The following is a 20125-nucleotide window of genomic DNA, read 5'->3' on the forward strand; positions in this document are numbered from 1 at the left end:
AATAAAAACTAATCCCAATCTGTCTAAAGATAAGATCTAACATGGAATCTTATCTTTACATGTTACATTAAAACAATTATATAACAGCAAGCCCATCCTGTGTGCCAGGAACAGTTCTAAATGCTATGCATGCTGAACTCATTTTAATTTTCACAATAATCCTAAGAGGTAGATACTGTGGATAATGAAGCTACGTTTACAGATGAAGTTCCCAAGAGGTTAAGTCAGTTGCCCAGGATGACACTGCTCATAGAAGACAGAATATTTTTGAGATTTTCTACTTAATACAGTGAGATTGCTGTGCACCTAAGGAAGGGGGGAGGGTATAAGTCCCACTGATTGATGAACTATTCTTTTCTTTGTGTAGTATGAACCCAGAGGACCTGGTCGGCCCTTGTACCAAAGAAGAATCTCCTCTAGCTCAGTCCAACCGTGTTCTGAAGAAGGAAGCACTCCTCAAGATAGCCTTGCTCAGTGTAAAGAGCTTCAGGACCACAATAACCAATCCTCTTTCAACTTTTTATCCCCGGAGTCCTGGGTAAACGCCACCTCATCTACTCCCTATCAGAACATTCCGTGCAATGGATCCAGCAGGGCAGCCCAGCCCAGAGAATTGATAGGTAAGACAGAGTTGGCGGGCTGCTAAAACTGTGGTTGTTTATGGAGTTTTCTTCTTCCATCTCCCCCGTTTGCATTATTAACTTTGAACAATATTTAGTTGTCATAGCTCATAGGTAGCCTCAGGCACACATTAATTTAGGGCCATATTGATTCCATATTTATGGTCTGGAAGGTAAGTGGATCAATACTTATGGGGAACTGATCATTTTGATCTGTGAACAAATGAAAGAGGTACTAGAACTCAAAATGTATTTCTAAATACTAGATAGACTCACCTTTGCTTGGGAGATGTTTGTTTTCTGTTTTTTGTGCTTTTTTTTTGGGGGGGGGTGGGCATTTCTTCAGAGTGGGGGATGGTAGAATTGGTTAGGTCAATATCAGTTTTTAAGGATTTATTCTCAGTAAAGTTTGAGACATGGTAGTTTGGCCATGAGAGAAATCAGTAAAGTCTAACATTTTGAGATTTAGAAATCCTTTGTTTTTTTTCTTATATTCTAATGAACTGAGAAATCCAAGGCTAAAGAGTTAAAAACAAAAGCATAGAAAGGCATTGGAATGGGTAAGGCTCTAAACTTGTATGGTGGGATGTCTGCAGTCTTCCTCTTTAGCCTTGAACATGAATGTACTTTTATCTTCCTTTCGTTCCTTCTTTTTGTGTGTGTATATTTTGAATGTAAAGAAATGAATGCTACTATTTGCATTCTGTAATCTATAGCCTTCTGTTTGTAGGCTGTCAACGCCGAACTATAAGGACAAGTCTGTGATCTTTGGTGAATTTCTGCCTTGGTATCAACCTTTGTATTTGAAATTAATTTTGTTCATCTTTAGAATGTGCACCCATTGTTTCTGTAACTGACCCATTTTTGAGTGTGTGCCATGCAAGCATATTTTTAGAACTATAGACATGGTAGGGCACAAAGCAGTAAGAAGATTTTGGTTTTGTTTCCTGGCAAGACATTGTCATTTTAATCTTTAAACATTCATTAGTACCTACCATGTGTAAGCTATATTTTGCCTGGGGTTGCCTTTTCATTTTAAAGGTTGAACGTAAATACACTCCTATTATCACATTTTAATTTCCCGAGAAACATCTAAATTACAAACCAGTGATGGAAATTTGTTACTTTTTCCTTGATTTGTTTATAATAATTTTTTTTAAAAGACAACATCATTTTGATCTTTTTTCCACGTAAATTTTAGGATAGCTGTTGGCCAAAATCAATAAAAATTTAACCTGAGCTGATAAGGTAGAAAGTTCCTGAACAAATGCCCAAAGTGCATGTCATTCCTGGTATCTTTTACACAAATATAAAATTACTAGAGGCCTCAGCCCAGCCTGCACCCTCTCCAATCTGGGACCCCTTGAGAGATGCCCGACTGCCTGTTTAGGCCCAATCCACCGGGATCAGGCCTAAATGGGCAGTCGGACATCCCTCTCACAATCCAGGACTTCTGGCTCCCAACCGCTCACCTGCCTCGGCCTGATTGCCCCTAACTGCTTCTGCCTGCCAACCTGATCACCCCCTAACCACTCCACTGCCAGCCTGATCGATGTCTAACTGCTCCCCTGCCGGCCCGATTGCCCCTAACTGCCCTCCCCTGCCAGCCTGGTCACCCCCAGCTGCCCTTCCCTTCTGGCCTGGTCCCCCCAAATTGCCCTCCCCTGCAGGCCTGGGTCCCCCCCAACTGTCCTCCCCTGCAGGCCCGGTACCCCCCCCCCCAACTGCCCTCCCCTGAAGGCCTGGGTCTCCTCCAACTGTCCTCCCCTGCAGGCCTGGTTCCCTCCCTAATTGCCCTCCCCTGCAGGCCTGGTCCACCCCAACTGCCCTCCCCTGCTGTCCTGGTCTCCCCCAACTGCCCTCCTCTGCTGGCCTGGTCACCCCCAACTGCCCTCTTCTGCTGGCCTGGTCACCCCTAACTGCCCACAACTGCCCTCCCCTGTAGTCCATCTTGTGGTGGCCATATTGTGTCCACATGGGGGCAGCCATCTTGTATCTTGGAGTGATGGTCAATTTGCATATTACTCTTTTATTAGATAGGATTTTCTTCATTGCTAGGAGACAAATTGTACTGTTCTTTAGTTGAAAGTAACAGTTAAGTATGTAAAAATTAATTCAAAATCACTAACATCCTGAGGCACAACTTGTTTATCAGCAGGTATGTATATAGATACGTACATATTTATTTTCAGAGGAATGTAGCAGTTGCCAGTGGTGAATCAACAGGAAAATAGTTTCTCCACAGTTGTAAGCCTGAGAGCAGAGACCATGTCTGTGACCTTTTTGAACTTTGGATTTCCCACTTTGGTGCTGATCACATTTCAGGCTCTTTCAATGTCTGCTGATAAGGAGATAATGAAAATAGATCCTATGCAGTGAGGGGCTGATCCCATACCCTGCAGGGCCTTTACTCATGGGCATGGTGGTTACCCAGGCAGGTGAGGTCGCCTCTCTAACACCATGTGTTTGGGTTCTATTCACTTACCTTGGTGATGAGATATACTTTATCAGACATTTAAAGGATAGTTTCTCTTATCTGGAGTTAAATATATAAATTAATACAAGTTTTGAATTCAGTTAGATGTAACAGCATAGACATTAGTTTAAACAGCCTCTAAAATATTATTTTGTAGGTATTTATTATTATAAACTGATTATATTGTCATGAAAATGAGAACATGGTTAAAAATAAATCTTAGTAAATAAAAACAGTAAGTTCTTCAACAGCCAATTAAATGTTTGCTTTATGTACTATGGTAGGCAGTACTGTCCACTTTAATATTGAAATGTTGGACAGATGCTCTTAAAAGCAGTTGTTTCACTTACAAAATCAGTGACATTTAGGTGGAAAAGAAATGTTCTAGAAGGATGTTAAGTGGTTTAAAATAATTTTGAACAATTTTATGAATTTTTAAAGTACACTATGAAATTAGCATATTGAGTCAATGAATTATTAAGACTAAAAAATGAAATATTTTCACCTTAACCTCCCAGTCCACAAATAGGTAATAAACATGCGGGAAATGTCCATAAACACTAGTAATCAAAGGTATGCAAATCAGCTACAACAAGATTATTTCTTTATAAAATAGGTTAAGGTTAAAAAAGTAATAATACCACTGTGGTGATTGAGTAAGGAGATGTGTAAACGTTGGTTGAGTGTCTTCTTGCAGGGAAGTTTGACCATAGTTATGAAAACCTTTCATTGTGTGTATACCATATTATCCAGCTATTATACTTCTAGGGATTTATCCTAAGGAAACAGTTGTGAATATTAATAAATGTTTATTTCCAATAACATTTATCACAGTGTATGACAGTGAAATATTGCTTATAATCCAAATTTCTAAAAATGAGAGGTTACTTAAAGTATATCTACATTATATATTGCCCTTAGGAAAAAAATACACCAACAAATTAAGGCTTATTTCTGGTATTTGGGAATATGAATGACTGACTTTCTTCTTTGGCCTTTTGTGTAATTTCCAAGTATTCTTCAGTGAATATGTATGTGATTATAATTTAATATAATATTAGTTAAAATCTTAAAAGATTGAAAACCAGAGCAGTGTTTGGAAACAAGTTATGATTTAGTGGGCAGTAAAATTAGGAGGAGTCAAGTCAAATTTTAAAGGACCTTGAAAGTCAGGCAGATTATAGGAAACGTGAACTGAAGTTTATAGCGGTTTCTCTTTATGCCATGTTTACTTATGTATTGCAAGAAAAGGTAGCATTTGTAAGCAATGGAATTCAGTGCTACTATTACTTAGGTTACTAATCAAAGCTATTTTGACCAGAAATCTGCCTATTCAGCTTATTTTTATTTAAGAAAGAACAGGTTTGTTGCCATTTTCAAACCATGAGCAGTTAAAATAATAAATTTCAAATGTCCAATTGTACATATTAGAGTTTTGAAAGCAAACCTTCAGACTGACCTTTAGTTTTTATATGCTAGCTATTCCAGTTCATGTAGTGAACTCTCGTTGAGTGTTAATAAGAGAGAGAAGTTTGGTTAGGTGTATTATGATTTTGACATTCTGTGGCAAAGTTGCCTGTCCTCCTGGCTGCCCTGTCCCTGAGTTCCTGGAGATGAGAACCAGTTGTGACATGTGTTAATGAGATGTATGAGGATCACCAGACTCGCCCTTAATCGGTGTCGCTGTTTCCTGCTTTTAGCTCCTCCCAAGACCATCAAACCCCCTGAGGAACAACTGAAGTCTGAAAACCTCGAGGTGTCCAGTTCCTTCAACTATAATGTGCTGCAGCATCTCGGCCAGTTCCCCCCCCTCATGCCCAACAAGCAGATCGCAGAGTCGGCTAACAGCAGTGGCCAGCAGACCGTGGGGGGCAGCAAGCCCGCCATGTCCTATGCCAGCGCTCTGCGGGCGCCCCCCAAGCCCAGGCCCCCGCCTGAGCAGGCCAAGAAGAGTAGCGACCCTCTGTCTCTGTTCCAGGAACTCAGCCTGGGGAGCTCCGCAGGCAGCAACGGATTTTACTCCTATTTTAAATAATCACTTTGTTTTTGCCTCAAGGGAGAATGTTTTAATTTTTGTTTCAATAGAATTAAGATAGTTGGACTTCATCTATAGATGCACAGTTCCCTTTGTTTTAATATTAAATATGTTCTCACTTAATTGCTTCGCTGCTAGACTTGCAACTAATTTTTTAAAAGTATATTCCATTATTTTGCATTTTTGACATGAGTCGGAATTTTGACAGCTTTTATGTAGAATAAAAATATTTTTAAATTTGTGTATTGTTACATATGTTTGCATCAAGCTAGCAGCTAAGAGGTTAATTGTGCAACTATAAAAAAAAGAGAAAAAAGTTTGTCTAAAATGTATTTAAAAAGAAAAAAAAGTTGTAAGTAGCATTTACATTTATTCAATAATATTACCATATGCTGGGTTTCTGTACCAGAAATGGCCAGTTATGTACAAAATGTATGTTATTTTTGCTTAAATTCATTTAAAAATTTTTTAAATAAAGGGCAGCATCTTCTAAATACTTTAAGTTTTATCAGCTTTTTTTTTTTTGTGATAAGATGCTGCATTCTAAAACTTTTATAGTTTTAGACCACGTATGATGTGCTGATGTCATCTCCATCCACTGCAGGATAGAGTCAGAGGCATTCTTTGCAGGTGTATCTGTATGCCACTGTTTTTTGTAACGTGAAAAAACATGGGCATACTTAGTTATTTTTTTGAACAAGCTACACTTCAAGCTTGTTTTTAATGTTAATTTGATAGTGTGTTTTTTTTAAACCGATCATGAAGCTGAAAAATTTTTAGGATTGTTGGTGCTTAGTAGACTTGATAACTATTTTAAAAATGCGTGGATTTAGTAAAATCTTTTTTCCTCACTATGCATGTGTAAACGTTTGTAATCTGGCTCCCCGTCGCCCCCTGCCCACTCCAGTGGTATAAAGAATTGTTCCGCTTTAAGGTTATTCCCCCTCCCGTGAAAATTTTTGGTACCTTATTTAATGTTTACATAACAATGTGACATTATACATGGCAATTCAAATATTTTACTAACTGGTTGGTTTGAGGAAATCATTAAAGAAGAAACATGTTTGTCAAAGATGCATCAAAATTCATCAAAATCTGAGGCAAAAAACTACCCTTGTTTTTCATGTCTTTTGATTCTTCTAAAATAACCCCACTGAACTTGTACAAAAACACAAACTTTAAATAGCAATCTTAAATATTTTACAGTCTAAAAGCTGTTTTGAATGAACTTCTGTAAAAATCCAAAGGGAAAACATTTGTCCTCTTGAAACTTGTGGTTTCGTAACCCTTTCGAAGCGATGCATGTTCTTGCTGTTTTCCTGGTCTGGTACCGCCACTTATACTTGAGAAGTAGTTTGAAACTACAATATAACTTTTTAAAACTAAGGAGGTTGGGAACATTGCAAATGAACCAGTGGGTCCTGATAATCGATTGGAGGCCTAGGCCATCCTGTACTCGCAGTAGGCTTTTAAAACAGGGTTGGGAAATGGCAAGGGTAAAGAAAACTTACATCTCTGATGTTGGGCAGCCACTGCTCCCTGTGATCCCCAGACAGCTTAGGAGGAGAGAGGGCCTTTATCCGAAGGTTCTCAAGCTGCAGGGCAGATGCAGAATGCCTCCCACTGAGCTGTCTTTCTGCTCATCTGTCTGTGGCTGTGGGGTCTAGGGGTCTCGGTGTGCAGAGTGCAGACATGCAAATAGTATAAATCACAGCAAGTCACAGCACCACGTTTTCTCCGTGTGATGTCAGGTCTCCATGTGTAGCTTTTACCCAGCATCCTTTAGTCACCAGGAAAGAAGAAAAATATTTGCCATCTAGCTTTGTATTTCCAACTCCGTGACAAAACTGAAGACATAGCCCAAATGAAAACTACGTCTCCCTGACGTGAGAGGATGTCTGTGAAAATCATTTTCTCGTCAATGATGATCCCACCCTCCCCCAAATCTACAGACTATAACACATGCCAGATAAATGTTCAGAAGCATCTGGATAATATGAAGACAGAACTGTCATGTCAGGTTGACCCCTTGTCATGAAATACTAGCCTCATTTTCTGGTTTCCATACTTGAACCTTTAAAAATTATCCGTTTTAAAATTATTTATATTTATATTTACTTAAAGAAGCCATGTATACACCCCGCCACCTTATATAAATATATTGATGATGGAAGCTTTGGATAAGGGAGCTGTTAAGTTGTGACACTCCTCTTTTAAGTGGCTATTTCTAAAACAAAACTGAAAATAGTAGCCACTTACTAGTCCCCTGCTCTGCCATGAGTGTCTGAGTCGCTTCTACAGCCATCAGGGGTCGGATGCTGTTTCCATCTGGTCCTCTTTGAGAGTCTGCTTTTGATTGTGTTTCCACCCCCAGCAAGTTTACTTTCTCAGCAATATTTAATACCATCCTTCCAGTTGGTCATTAAACCTGTTGTCTATGCATAATCTCTTGAATGGTTCTGAGCAAGTCTTACTGCAGGAATCATTGCAAGTTTCCATGGAAACAAGGCTTGGCTTCTGAGGACCAGTCTTGCTGTTTTGGTGTTGTTTGGGTAATATTAGCAAGTACCCACAAATAAGATTTTTAAACAACTTAAAGACTAGCTTCAACCCTAGATTTAAGTTTGTGTTAGCTTTTGAATAGTACCCAGTATTACCAACTTCCTTTTCTTCTAGAACAGATTTCTTCTAAGTGAGGTTCATTGTTTACTTCTTTGTCCTTTGTTTCATGAGGAAGTTTCCTCTTTCTTGCCAGAACTATTTTTTAATTCATTTCACTTTTTAATTTCAGTGCTACTAAGATTTTTTGTTCCCTTAAAGAAATTCTTTTGGGTGATAGACTTTGTGAAATGTTCATGCTGAAAAATTTTTCCTGGTCTGAAAATTAATTTTTTATTAAGATTTGAAGAGCCTCATTCAATGGAACATGGATATTTTCTGGTGTGTTCTTAAAGGGGGTTTTGATTGTCCTTTTGGCATATGCATTGCCAACTTGTTATAGCAGAACTTTGTTTTTGATTCATCAGTAGTTAATTATTGACCATTTAAACTAACATGACCTTAATTTTTCTTTCCTTAGGCAGATGTGCTTTCTATCTAGGCCATTTTGTATGTATGAAATAACAAACTGCTTTGTGGGTTTTTTTCATCAGAGAGTCTAGAATAAGTTCAGGTTTGGTATAAACATCAATTGGTCTTTTCAGTTCAAAGAGTTGGAGAATAAGTAAAATAAGCAGAATTCCCACTGAATAAGCATTACCTAATTAAACATAGCAATCTCCAAGACCAATTTGTGAAAATAGCTTCCTTGTTTATGGAGGCATTGAAATTGCTGAGAAAGCTAACTGAATTTTCTAACTTGGAGGTAATATGTAGTATTATCTTGCTCTAGTGTAGTTGATTTTACACGTTTAATATTGTTCATATATATACATCTCAAGAGCAAAGCTATAAACATACAAGAATGTATCTCTAGGTACCTTGGCTAGAGGGAGCCACCTTGCCTAAGAGCCAGGGTGAAAAACAGTTTCAAGATAAATTTTAGATTTCAACTACTGTTATTAAGAAAATTAGATTTATTGGAAAAGCCATTTAAAAAGAGACACCTGTTATACTTACGGTAGATAGCTTTTTTTTTCTATTGGAGTTGTTTTTAAAAAGGGAATTCCAGAAAGAGTCTAAACTTTAAATATATCAAAAGATACAAATTGCTGCCTTAAAATGTTATTTAGGCTACCATTTTTTTTCTCTTCTAGCTCCAGAAAGGTAGTAATTTGCCTTTTATGATTCACCAGACATTATTCCTTGCTAACCATCCCCTTAGCTTATGAAAACCCTTAATTTCTAACACAACCCTGTGTGTCTTCCTAAATCTCAAGTAGATGTTCTCATGGTTCTGATTTTCCTCTCCTCTTTTTTGCCATCTGATCCACAAATGACCTAGCACAGTGGTCGGCAAACCGCGGCTCGAGAGCCACATGCGGCTCTTTGGCCCCTTGAGTGTAGCTCGGCGTTAGAACCACTTCTTCAAAATAGACTCGCCCAGGCCGAAAACTGACTTCTGCTCATGGGCCATGAAGTTTCAGTCGCACTGTACGTGCGCGCCTGCACGTAGTATTTTGTGGAAGAGCCACACTCAAGGGGCCAAAGAGCCGCATGTGGCTCTCGAGCCGCGATTTGCCAACCACTGACCTAGCAGATAGAAATAATGGATAATGTCTTAACCATGATTTCTTGTCCAAATGGTCACCTCAGTTATATCCATCACGTGGTATAAAGATATCAAGAGTAAGTGGCATGTTAGTCTTCAACGTGCTCATTATATTGGGCTTCTTGCATTTTCTATCTACTTGAGGTTGGATATCTATTTGCTGAGATTTTACTGTGAAGCTGCTACATTCACACTTACTACTTTCATGCCTGTTTCATTAGCCATTTCAAGATAATTGTTACAAGAAATGAATGTTACTAACCTTGAACGTTCTTATAAAACACATGCAGAAAATGTCATTGTTATTGCTTTAAACAAGAATATCAGTTTAAACAGATTGACAATAAATTTTTAATGTAACATTTACAATTTTTGAATTGATTGAAAATATCTACTTTGGAATAAACTTGAAGGAAACAGTCACAGGAGTTTCTAAATGTTTTTTGAAGGGAGTTACCTAACAAAAGAATCTAGACTTAGTAGTGTGAGCTGTTGCGGTGAAATCCTAAGCCCAATTATACAATAGTAGCCTAAAGCTTCTAAAATGGGAGTGTTAAAGGAAGAAACCCAGAGACCTTCAGATACCTGTAGTTTCAGTAATCTGAGTATTAGACTGGACTTTATTTGCAGTTTGTTCAACAGATTTTATTTTGATACAAATATTAAGCATAATCAAGTAAGTTTTATATAATTCTGTGGGTTCATTAATCGATACTATGGCATTTTCGTTGTGTTCTTGGGGAGTCGTTTTAGCTATTTCTACACCTCTTATGTGAGGTCTCTTCTGTGTTTTATTTTGCATTATAGCATGTGACGGCCTACCTTAGAACTATGTGGATGAGGAGAAATCAGTATTACTTTTAAAAAATCTATTTTTTTGAAATAAGTTTTTTCATTAATACTTTTTTTGATCTTTGAGAAAGTAAGGGAAAGGGGTGGCAAATTATAAAGGTTTCCACGCAGAGCGGAAGTCACTCAGAAGTGTGTTTAAGAGTCTGTCCCGTTTTAAGATTTTAGAATGTCAAGCAGGCTAGAGCAGTGGTTTCAAACGTAAGCCAGCAGCAGCGGTACCCGGAGGGCCCCGTCCTGAGTTTCTGGTTCCCGGCTGGAGCCCCATCATTTCCAACATGTTTCCAGGTGATGGGAACAGGTCCAGGGCCCACCCTCTGAGAACCACTGGTCTAGAGAAAGCCTGACAGTCTTTTCAACCATGCATTTACTTACTCTGTATGAAGACGGAGCTCTCAAGGCATTTTTATAATTCAGATGCTGTGAGTGGAACATCCGGGAAGAACGCCCTGAGGGATGAGCCCTTCGGGCTGCCTGGCACCCCGACCCGTTGCCCGCCCCCTCTGAGGTCAGTGCCCCTCCTCCTCGTGTGGGTGCAGAAGCTCTTGTCTAGGGTGGGTCTGAATTTGTGTTCACTGCAGCCTGGGCTTTAGTCTGGAAACTGCATTTGTTTGATGTGCGTAGAGTCTGTCTCGGTAATCCGTGCACATGGAGATGAGACTTGTGGAAGGAAGCCATCAGAATGTCACGAGGATGCACTTGGCACGAGGCACAGGAGGCCCTGTCCTAAGATGCCAGTGACATAGAAAACCATAGATAATCCCCAAATAATGTATTTGTAGTTTTTATTATTGGGGGGGGGGGGAGGAGGGATTTCTTTTCAAATTATGTATTTCTCAGGTTAACAGAATTATTTTGGATTCTCTGCCTTGTCAGCAGGTATTAGGGGAGGCTGCAGTAATAAATAGACATATATATATGGCAGAAAACTGATAAAATTGTCTGATTACTTTGTTACCTTAAAAACACCTATATATGTTTGCAAAACAATATAGGGGAATCTACCACCTACACAGCATGAGTTATTCCGAAACCATAGGTGCATATGGGTGAGCAAGTTATTTTTGAGAAGGAAACGGTCTATGCGATAATAAACCTGACAAGTCTTTGGATATTTTAAATTTTGTGTTAATGTCGTTGTTACTATTCTTCACTGGACTGTAGCTTGAGGGGTATTGGGCTCTGCCTCTGGTTTTTAGTTTGGCTTTGAATTTACTGAGATGCTAGAAAGAGAAAAGATATTTTTAAGATAATAACTTGTAGAATGACTTAGCTGTAGAAGTCCACATGATAAGCATCATAGATTGCACAGCTTTGGGATTCTTCACACAGTACCTCCTACACGAAAGGCTCGATGCCCTCCGTGGGGATTGTTTATTGTTCAGCACAGGTTCCTTTATCCACTTCCACCTCACAGGGAGCTTCTTTTGATTTACATTTTGCTTTGCACGATACCTTGTATTCGGAAACTTCTATCTTTCAGTAGCTCCGAGGGCACCTTTGTCCGGGTTGAAGTCCTAACCTGTCAATTACACCTGAGAGTGTTTCTCAGACACCCCCCCTCCCCCATCCAGAGGAAGGGTCTTGGATTTTCATGTATCCAGACCATGCCTGCAAACGCATGTATCTGACATTGTACTGTATCCGCTTTCTGTGCCAGTCATCTGACCTGATTCATTGAAACCCCTGGAGGTACTGGTTATGCGTAGTTGTATCCTAGGTAAACATGGTGATTGAAAATACCTCTCCTCTAAAGTATAAAGGTAATGGGTTTTGTTAAAGGGTTTGCATTTTATTAAAGGGTCCTGCTATTAGTGACATAGTGTTTTGTTTTAATGCTTCAAGAATGTAGTTCTTATCTAAACTTGTTCAACTAACTTCTTATGATAAATCCCTTAGGTTCACACTGGGTCTTATTTTGGCAAGTCTTCCAAAGGGAGGCTGATGTAACACGGAGGTGGTCAGTTTCCATCTCCCAGAAATCTCAGTTGTGTGGCCATTTCTAATTTACGGCAAAATTATAACAAACGTTTTTTCCTGATGTTAATGATACCTCGTGTGAGAGGTTCTAGTACCCGAAGAGACCCACTGCCACTCTCTGGGTTTTTTAAAGTTTTCTTCCTTTTTTGGTCTTTTTCTTTCTTTTTTTAAACTTAGTTTGGAATTACTTTAGCCACATGGATTCCTTAGAACAAGTTTTCAGTTTGGGGGTCGACAGCTCCTCCCTTGTGATCATTGTCTCAGTGAAGTTCTTTTGTTTTAAAAGATTCATGGTAACACAAAATGTATTTTACTGCTACAACTAAAATGTATTTATAATAAAATGCCTTTTTAAGAATGTGGAGATTTGTTTATTCTGTGTGAACCACCATTCCCTGCCTCCTTTCACATTTAAGATCAACGTAAACACAACCCTTCTCTTTTATTCATAATACAAGTTTGGTAAAAGTAGCTAATGTAACAGAACTCAGCGTTCCTTTGTAAAACTGTAACTCTAGTTTCCAGAAAACAGTGACTGGACTTAAATCTTTGAACATCAGCAGTAGGAAAGGCCTAAAGGCTTAAAGTGTTACCTGAAAGTTTAAAAATCATCAGTGGTCAGCGAGAAAATGTGCCCTTTTCAAGTCATTCAATGCAGATCTTAGGAATTTAACAAAATTATCACGAATGACTCTTTTTAATGCTGGGCTTATTGCAGCCCAGAGTTCCTTTCAGAATGCGTACACCTAGTTTAGAGCAATTCACTATGAGGATATAAGAAGACACTTGACGGTGGCATGTGACAAGCATGAAGTAGCCATCTCATGCCCTCTTTTATCGCCTCCCCCCGCCCCCCCAATGCTGACTGTGCAGAAAGTTGGCCCGAATTGGGGTCTTGTTTTTGTTGGGGAATCATCCTTTGCATCGGCCGGAATGCGGTTTTGAGAAGCATTAGCAGGTCACAGAATGCTTGGTGTGCCCCGGCGATTTTATTTTTAACATCTTATTAATGTGGCACCATAAATCTAACTTGAATATACTGTGCTCAAAGTTTGTAAATGTAAGTAGGTAGGACAGTCAGCCTTTCATAAAGACAACTTATAATTCTTACTCAACGCGGTGAGTCATTTTTTAAAGCCAAGTACCTTGCTTCTTTGAGTTGACGTGGTAACGACATAAATCATCTCTGGGTTTGGGAAAGAAAAACACTTAGTGTATAAATCAGCTGGATGTGGAGGACTCCTTGAGCTGCTGCCTGCTCTAGATGCTGTAACCCAAGGCCCCGTTCGCGGTGGGAAAATGCAGTTAAGACTCTCTCGGGTGTTAATCTTATGTCATATCTGTGCTCTTTGAAGGTATTAGTGTGGAAGCTAGCGGGAAAGTGTAATTTCACCAAAACTGCAAGGTGGGAGCACTGTGTGTGGAGCGCAGGCCAAGCGTGAAGATAGAAAGTTGGCTCAGTGAATGGAGAATTGTATGTGCTTAACTTGGTTGAATTAGAGACATCCAAATACCCCTGCCGTTGATTTCTCCTGGCCCAAGAGCCCCGGTCTGACATGGCTCTGCTGCTTGATTTACACAGTCTTGTCCTAACAAACCAGTCCCCTGTGGATGCAAGTCCTTTCCTTCGAAACCCTTTGCTGATGGCATTGCCTTGGTTGGTTCCCTTCTCCAGTTACCTCCCTGCAACAGATCGGATCGTGCCACTCTGCTCTGAGAAGCCCTCAGAGGTTTCCCATCACACCCTAAGCTGGACTTTGGAGGCACCCCAAATCTTGTTCCTGAGCGCACTGCGCACGGCACACTATGGCAGGCAGTCGCCCTTCCCTCCCTGGACCAGCCCTTGCTTCTCTTGCCTCCAGGCTTCCCTTGGAGCATGCCCTTCAGCACTCAGACCTGCAACCTCCATCTACTACCAGGCGCCCCACTTACTATTCAAGACTGTGAATTCCAATTCCTCTGCCTGCAATGAAGTCTTATACCTCTGTCATCACAGTTTTGGGATTGTAGTTAGGAGTCTGTGAGCTTCTGGAAGGCAGAGGTTATGTCCTCAGGCCTCTACAGTACCAGCCAGCCCTTGCACACTTGCTGAGATGGATCGCAGGCTTGATTGAGAGAAGGACTTAAAGACACCCTCCCCGGCCCCGGCAGGGGAGCTCAGTTGGTTAGAGCATCACCCCGGCACACCAAGTTTGTGGGTTCGATCCCCCCTCAGAGCACATATAAGAATCAACCAATGAATGCATAAATAAGTGAAACCACAAATCAATAATAATAATTAAAAAAAAGACACCCTCCCCTTCCCCTGACATCCTTTGCCAGTGATGTGTGGCCAGATGGCAGGGCGATGGCTTGGGGTGGAGGAGGAGTAAGCTGTCCTGTGCAGTGACACCCGCCCACTCCACTCAGCTCTCGGAGCAGTGACAACGCATTAGCATTCACGAGTATTTTGTGACTTGCCAGGTATCACTGCTAGATCCCTTAGTTTGACAGCTTCACCATGGTTACCTGGGTCGTGATGGATGCTGCCTACTTGAGCCTATCGGGGTCTGTGGGCATGTGCCTACCGTGCAGCATTCGGGAAAGTGATGAAATCCCCCTTTGTCTGAAGCTCCAGCTGATGCTAAATTCTCAGAGGGAGGTAATTAAATTGAACAGAAGCTGCAGCTTGCAAAAATCTAGGGTATTATCCTCCTCTTAGCTCATTAAAACTGATGCTCTGCAAATTGCTTTGAATCATTGCTAGGGGAAACTGTTGATCATCCCTGAGCAGGAAGTGGCCCTGGTTAGGTGAAGGGATGAGCCAGCAGAGGGCTCTGGAAGGTGGGTGTGGCTGCTGGCTGCTGCCCCCAGGCTCTGGGCTCCGAGCAAAGAAAGAGCAAAGAAACCCCGGGGAGAATGTGCTTTGAGGTTGTTTGCTCACTAATTGAATAGAAATGTAATCAGATGGCAAGCCCTCTTGAGATGAGCAGAGGGCCTGAAAGTGGAGGAGAGCTTGAAAAGAAAACTCAGAAATGCTCTCATCAGTCCTCAGGGTTGTGTTTTCTTTTTGTGCAAAAGACGCTGGCAGCCAACAGGGAGGGGCCCTGTCCACCTGCTGGGTAGGTCTGTCTTCTAGTTGGAATGCGGACTTGTTCGTGGTTTTACAAAGCGAGGCAGAGGCTCTTCTAAGAGAAAGTTGTGTGGATGCGATCCGCAGCTTCCTGGCCAGGCCTAAAGTAAGTTGCCTTACTTGGGGCAAAAGTAACAGGAAGTGCTGGACCCAGGTGGGTGCGCAAACAAACAGGCGTTCCCTGGCGAATCACATCTCCTCGGGGTGACCCTGTAGGCTTTCTAGGACTGAAATTCCTACTGAGCTGGTTCTGCTCATAGCGGGGTAGAGAAAACGTTTTGAAAAAAATTGTGATCTAGGGTAATTGAAGGTGGTCTTAACCCTCTTGGAAAAAGTACTTCCGGAAATCTGTCTGTTCTTAAGGGCTGTGTGTCAGCTGCTGAGCTGTCGCTCAGAAAATCGTCTCATGGGGACAAACGCAGCGTGTTCTGTGCTGTAGGGAACACAGCCAACCTGGCCTCATTCCTCCCACTCAGGCCAAGCGCGGGGACAAGCCACTCGGGCTGCAGACCCCTTAGGATCAGGCAGCCATGTGGAGAGCAGCTCCTTCAAGCGTCTCTCTAGCTCCTCGAGGCCTCCTGACTGCACTTTCTGCCTGTTCTCTTTGAGCATCTCTGCACGCGCTCTCCACGTCTGCCTCCTCCTTCGCAGCGTTCTGGGGCATGCACGTGGTCAAGGTCCCAGCATGACCCCAGGGCTGCATACTGTCCGCTGTGCAGAGGTTTGGAGGAAAGGATGCGGGGGAAGTTCTGACTGCTAGCATGATTCGAAAGAAAGCAAGGCCCTTCTCTTCCAAGAGCAAGGCATGCAGAGGCCGAGAGCTATACAGACGCCCAGCACCGGGAACAGGAGCCCAGTGTCAAGGGCACAAGGAGAAGGGAAGCGTGGAGTTTGCACTGAGGGCTGGAGAACGTGGCACCTGGTGATGTCTGAGGGGGGCCCTGCAGAATAAGCAGGACTTCAGCAGGTTCAGAGCGGGGCAGACCACATGCCCCTTTGTGTTTCCGAGGAACCCGCCCGCCCTCATGGCTCTTATAATTTATTTTTAAACCATCTGCCATAGAACGCTAAGCTCCTGAAGGACAGGACCATAATGTATGTTCCTCCTTATTGTTCGACAGACGTGAGCAGAGCAAGGACGATGGGCCAGATACAGAAACTCACCAGGGCAGAAGCCCTGGATGCCCGGCAAGGGGCAACACAGGGTAACCTATCCTCCCCTGGCACATCACTGGTCCTGTGGCTTGGACCCCGGACCTTTCACATCCCTGGTCATGCGGCTTAGACCCCCTGACCTTTTCCTCCCTAAAGATAACAGCCGGGCCTCAGTTGTATTTCAGGCCCAGAAAAGCAGCAAAACCAGGCTGCCTCAGCACCAGCTGCATTGACTAATGACCCTCTGTCCTGGCGCCGACCAATCAGTGGAGACCATGACCCTGAAAGAGCACACCTGGAAGGCTGATGAATATTCTATTGAAACACTCCCCTGAGACCCCCCCCCCCCCTAAGACTTCCACCCGCAAAGAGAGAGAGAAATACGCTCAGGACAAAAGACCCAGTGTGCACTCTCTCCCCAAGGAGCATGCCCTTGCCATTCCCCTCCCCTCTCCTTCCCCCACAGGCACCTATCCCCTAACCTCTAAGGGACCCCATGAGACTTGCAACTATTGGAGCAGTAGGCAGCGGCAGCTCGTCCCAGGCTCACCCCCTGAACCTGTCTCCAAGGCCCCCTTTCCTCTGACTTCTCAGTGAGCCAAGCAGCCCAGCCTGGGCTCTCCTGTTGCCTCTTCTATGCCCTTCCTTGTTTCACTGTCCTCAGTGTATTTTTGCTGCCATCATGGATCCAGTGCTCTTTGGCTCCATGCTGTGTAGCCCTTCCCTTTGGATATCCCCATCCCCCATCCCAGTTTCTTTAAGTAAATTCAATTTTCTTTCATCACCGTCTGAGATGCCTGCACACCGCCGACTTGAACCTCTCAGTTATGTCCTAGTTTAGCACAGTGCCTAGGACGCAGTGTTGTTACTCAGGGGGGTGGACAGAATAATGGTCCCTCGAGATCAGTGGTGACAGGAGATGCAGAGAATTATTTCAAGACACGTGTCAGTTGACAGATGAAAGGCAAGGGTGGAGGTCGTGAAAAAGGGGCGCTTACTTCCCGAATACTTTCTAGCCTCTGTCTCCGCCGGTGACCTCTGCCCTTCAGACACATCTCATCTGCACCTCTCTGTTCCTGTATCTGGATCGTGTCACTTCCTTCCTCTAAAGCCTTCCTTGGCCATCGTCAGGTAAGCAAGATACATGTATTCCAAGGAGCGCCTTCTTTCTTGAACTCTTACAAGTTTTGACCAAAATCAGCTTCACGGAAAGTGGCTGGAAGGGACCTTGAAGGTCATCTGATCAGAGGATTGCCAGTGGTTTCCCGGAAATCTAAGCAACAGAATCCTTGTTCAGAAAAAAAAAACCCTCAGTGTTATGTTAGAACCTAAAAATGTAAGGCCTACAGATATAATACATAAAATATATGTTTTACTTCTATAACTCTCGTAAATACATTTATGGTAGCTTCTTGTAAAATCAACTTGTTAGAGCAATTATGGTATGCAGAAGCACACAAACATTTGAAAATGGAATTTATCAAAGGCAGACGCCGTTTGATATCTAAATCTAGCCCTGGTGTATTTTCTTTCGGTTGGACAATATGAGCAAACTTTGTGACTCAGAAAGATAAACAGAGGGCTATTTGCTTGGACCCTGTTATCTGCGCAGATGGGCCCAGGCCTGAATCTCACAAAGACGAACACAGAACAAAACTCCCGACCCCTGGAACACAGGCAGGGAGTTGACATGGGTGAGAGAAAGGGCCGAAGAAACGTGGTTGGTTGGGAAGTCCCCTTCAAAGAAAGGTCCAGCACAAAGGCTGAACTCCGTGGAGGTCCCCTGGGTGCCGGTCACGTATGAAGTGAGGGATGCTGGGATACATTGAAGTCTGTTATGTGCACAGAGGCCAGAGGGGGCGTCCCAGGCTCAGGATGGAGCTGGGTCTGAGCACACTTCCCAGGTTGCCCTTTCTGGTCTGGAGACATCGTCTAACTATCTGGAGACAGTTAGGAGGCGGAGAGGCTCTATCAGGGTCCTCTGTCAACTTCACTCCTGTGAAACCGGCATCACGGCGGCCCTTGGGTGGTGGCCCCAGAGCGTCCCTCTCAGCTTCAGCCACACCCATCGTCTCTCCAGGACCACCGCTGCGGCTGGTGGCCTGGCCGCTGTCTCATTTGTCACGGCTTCCCTGGCCGCCTCTGTCCCAGGCTGGGACGGTCTTGGCTGTGGCATTACCCTTTTCTCATTTTCCTCCCCGTTAGGCAGGTTATACGTGGTCACCTCCCTGCCTCTTGGGCGTTTCCAGGTAAAACTGCATCCCTGGTTTCATTATGCTCATTCGTGCTTTAAAACACCCCCTTGGTCCCGGAAGACCTTGTTTGAAACCCCTGGCGGGCTGGGGGCGGGAGGCGTGTTAGCCGTTAAACCAGTGACTTGGAAGTCGGTTTTGAACTCCTCAAGCTCAGAGCCCAGGACTCTCAGGTTGTGGTGACAGACAGACCCCCCATCCTCCATTTCTCTGGGGGGCTGGCGGGACCGCACTGTGGGTGAATAGAGAGGCAGAGTCTAATCCCAGGTCAACAAGAATTTCCAAGAGGCTGGCCCTTTCACATTGAGGCCAAACATCCTTGTCAGGAGCAAAACGAGGAGACGGTATCGCTCCTGGAAACGGCAGTTGCCTTAATGAACTTGCTTCACCCGCAGGATCGATGCCTTGTGTGGGGATTAATTAAGGCCTCGGCGGCTGCGCTTGAGTGAGACGGGGAATGAGGGCTCGAGAGGCCGTGGGCAGCGGCGCCCAGCCAAACGCCAGTCCTGGGTTTAATAGGAATGTTCCACCTCATGGCTTTATTTATACCTTGTCCCCGCTTGGGATCTTTTGTGAAAGTGGGCAGGATATGAATTAGCAATGAATGTGTAAATAAAACATTTGATCCGAATGGGACAAGTCACACTGGCAGGCAGGGAACGCAGTGTAGTAGGATGTGATGAAAACCCCAGCGGGTCTGTGTTTCAACTGCTTCATGCCGCCGTCCCAGCCGGCAATTAGCCACAGAAGGGGGGCGGCTGTGTTCTGACCGACTCCCTCCTTGACCAGACTCCAGAGCCAGGCTCCGCGGAGCCCTCTTCTCGATTCCACTGGGTAAAGACTTGAGCAAACACTGACCGTTCCTAACAGCTCAGGGCCGCACCCATAGGATGACCCTAGCCCCCCTTCAAGTGCCCACCCGAGAAAACCCCTGAAAATGGGGAGCCTGTCTCCCCGCCCGCGGGAGGGGAGGAGCTCACTTTGATAAGTGCCCGTTAGCAAACCCAGATGGGTTTCACGTGGACCAGCCCTCCTCTCAGCTTTCTGTCATCTTCCTCTTCTCGGACTCACAGAGCCCCCCACCCTCCCTCCCTGCTCCCTGGGCCCCCCTCGGCCGGCTCTGTCTGCCCACCCTGAGGGCTGGGCGAGGACAGCGGGGCTCCGGCAGGTGGAAGCGTGTGAGTCACGGCCCTCCGCGTCTAACAGCTAAGCCCTGCTTCCTCGTGTTTTTTTGCAACGAAAATCCGGCATCGGAAATCAGACACCTGTGGCTGTGCGGCTTGACTGCTGTGTTAGCACTTGGACGCCTGGCGGGCCAGCGCTCTGGAAATAACCCCTCCTATTTTTAACACCCTTGCCTAGTCGGATGGTCTCTGGTTTCTGCCAGAGAAAACCCCAGGGCCCAGGGATGCACGCTGGAATTCAGAGCGGCAAGT

The 20125-nt window shown here is 43.7% G+C and overlaps 1 protein-coding gene across 1 annotated transcript in view; it reads left to right on the forward strand.

Annotated features, from left to right (window-relative positions):
• Positions 1–5983, forward strand: part of HELZ (helicase with zinc finger) — a 128717-nt gene extending 122734 nt beyond the window's left edge. The window contains exons 32-33 of the mRNA XM_054708968.1: positions 368–620; positions 4797–5983. Of these exons, the coding sequence (XP_054564943.1) occupies positions 368–620; positions 4797–5131 (588 nt within the window). The 3' untranslated portion in view covers positions 5132–5983. The remainder of the gene's footprint in view (positions 1–367; positions 621–4796) is intronic.
• Positions 5984–20125: the final 14142 nt, after the last annotated feature.

Source organism: Eptesicus fuscus, chromosome 20 (genome assembly GCF_027574615.1).
Source record: "Eptesicus fuscus isolate TK198812 chromosome 20, DD_ASM_mEF_20220401, whole genome shotgun sequence".
NCBI classification, from domain to species: Eukaryota; Metazoa; Chordata; class Mammalia; order Chiroptera; family Vespertilionidae; genus Eptesicus; species Eptesicus fuscus.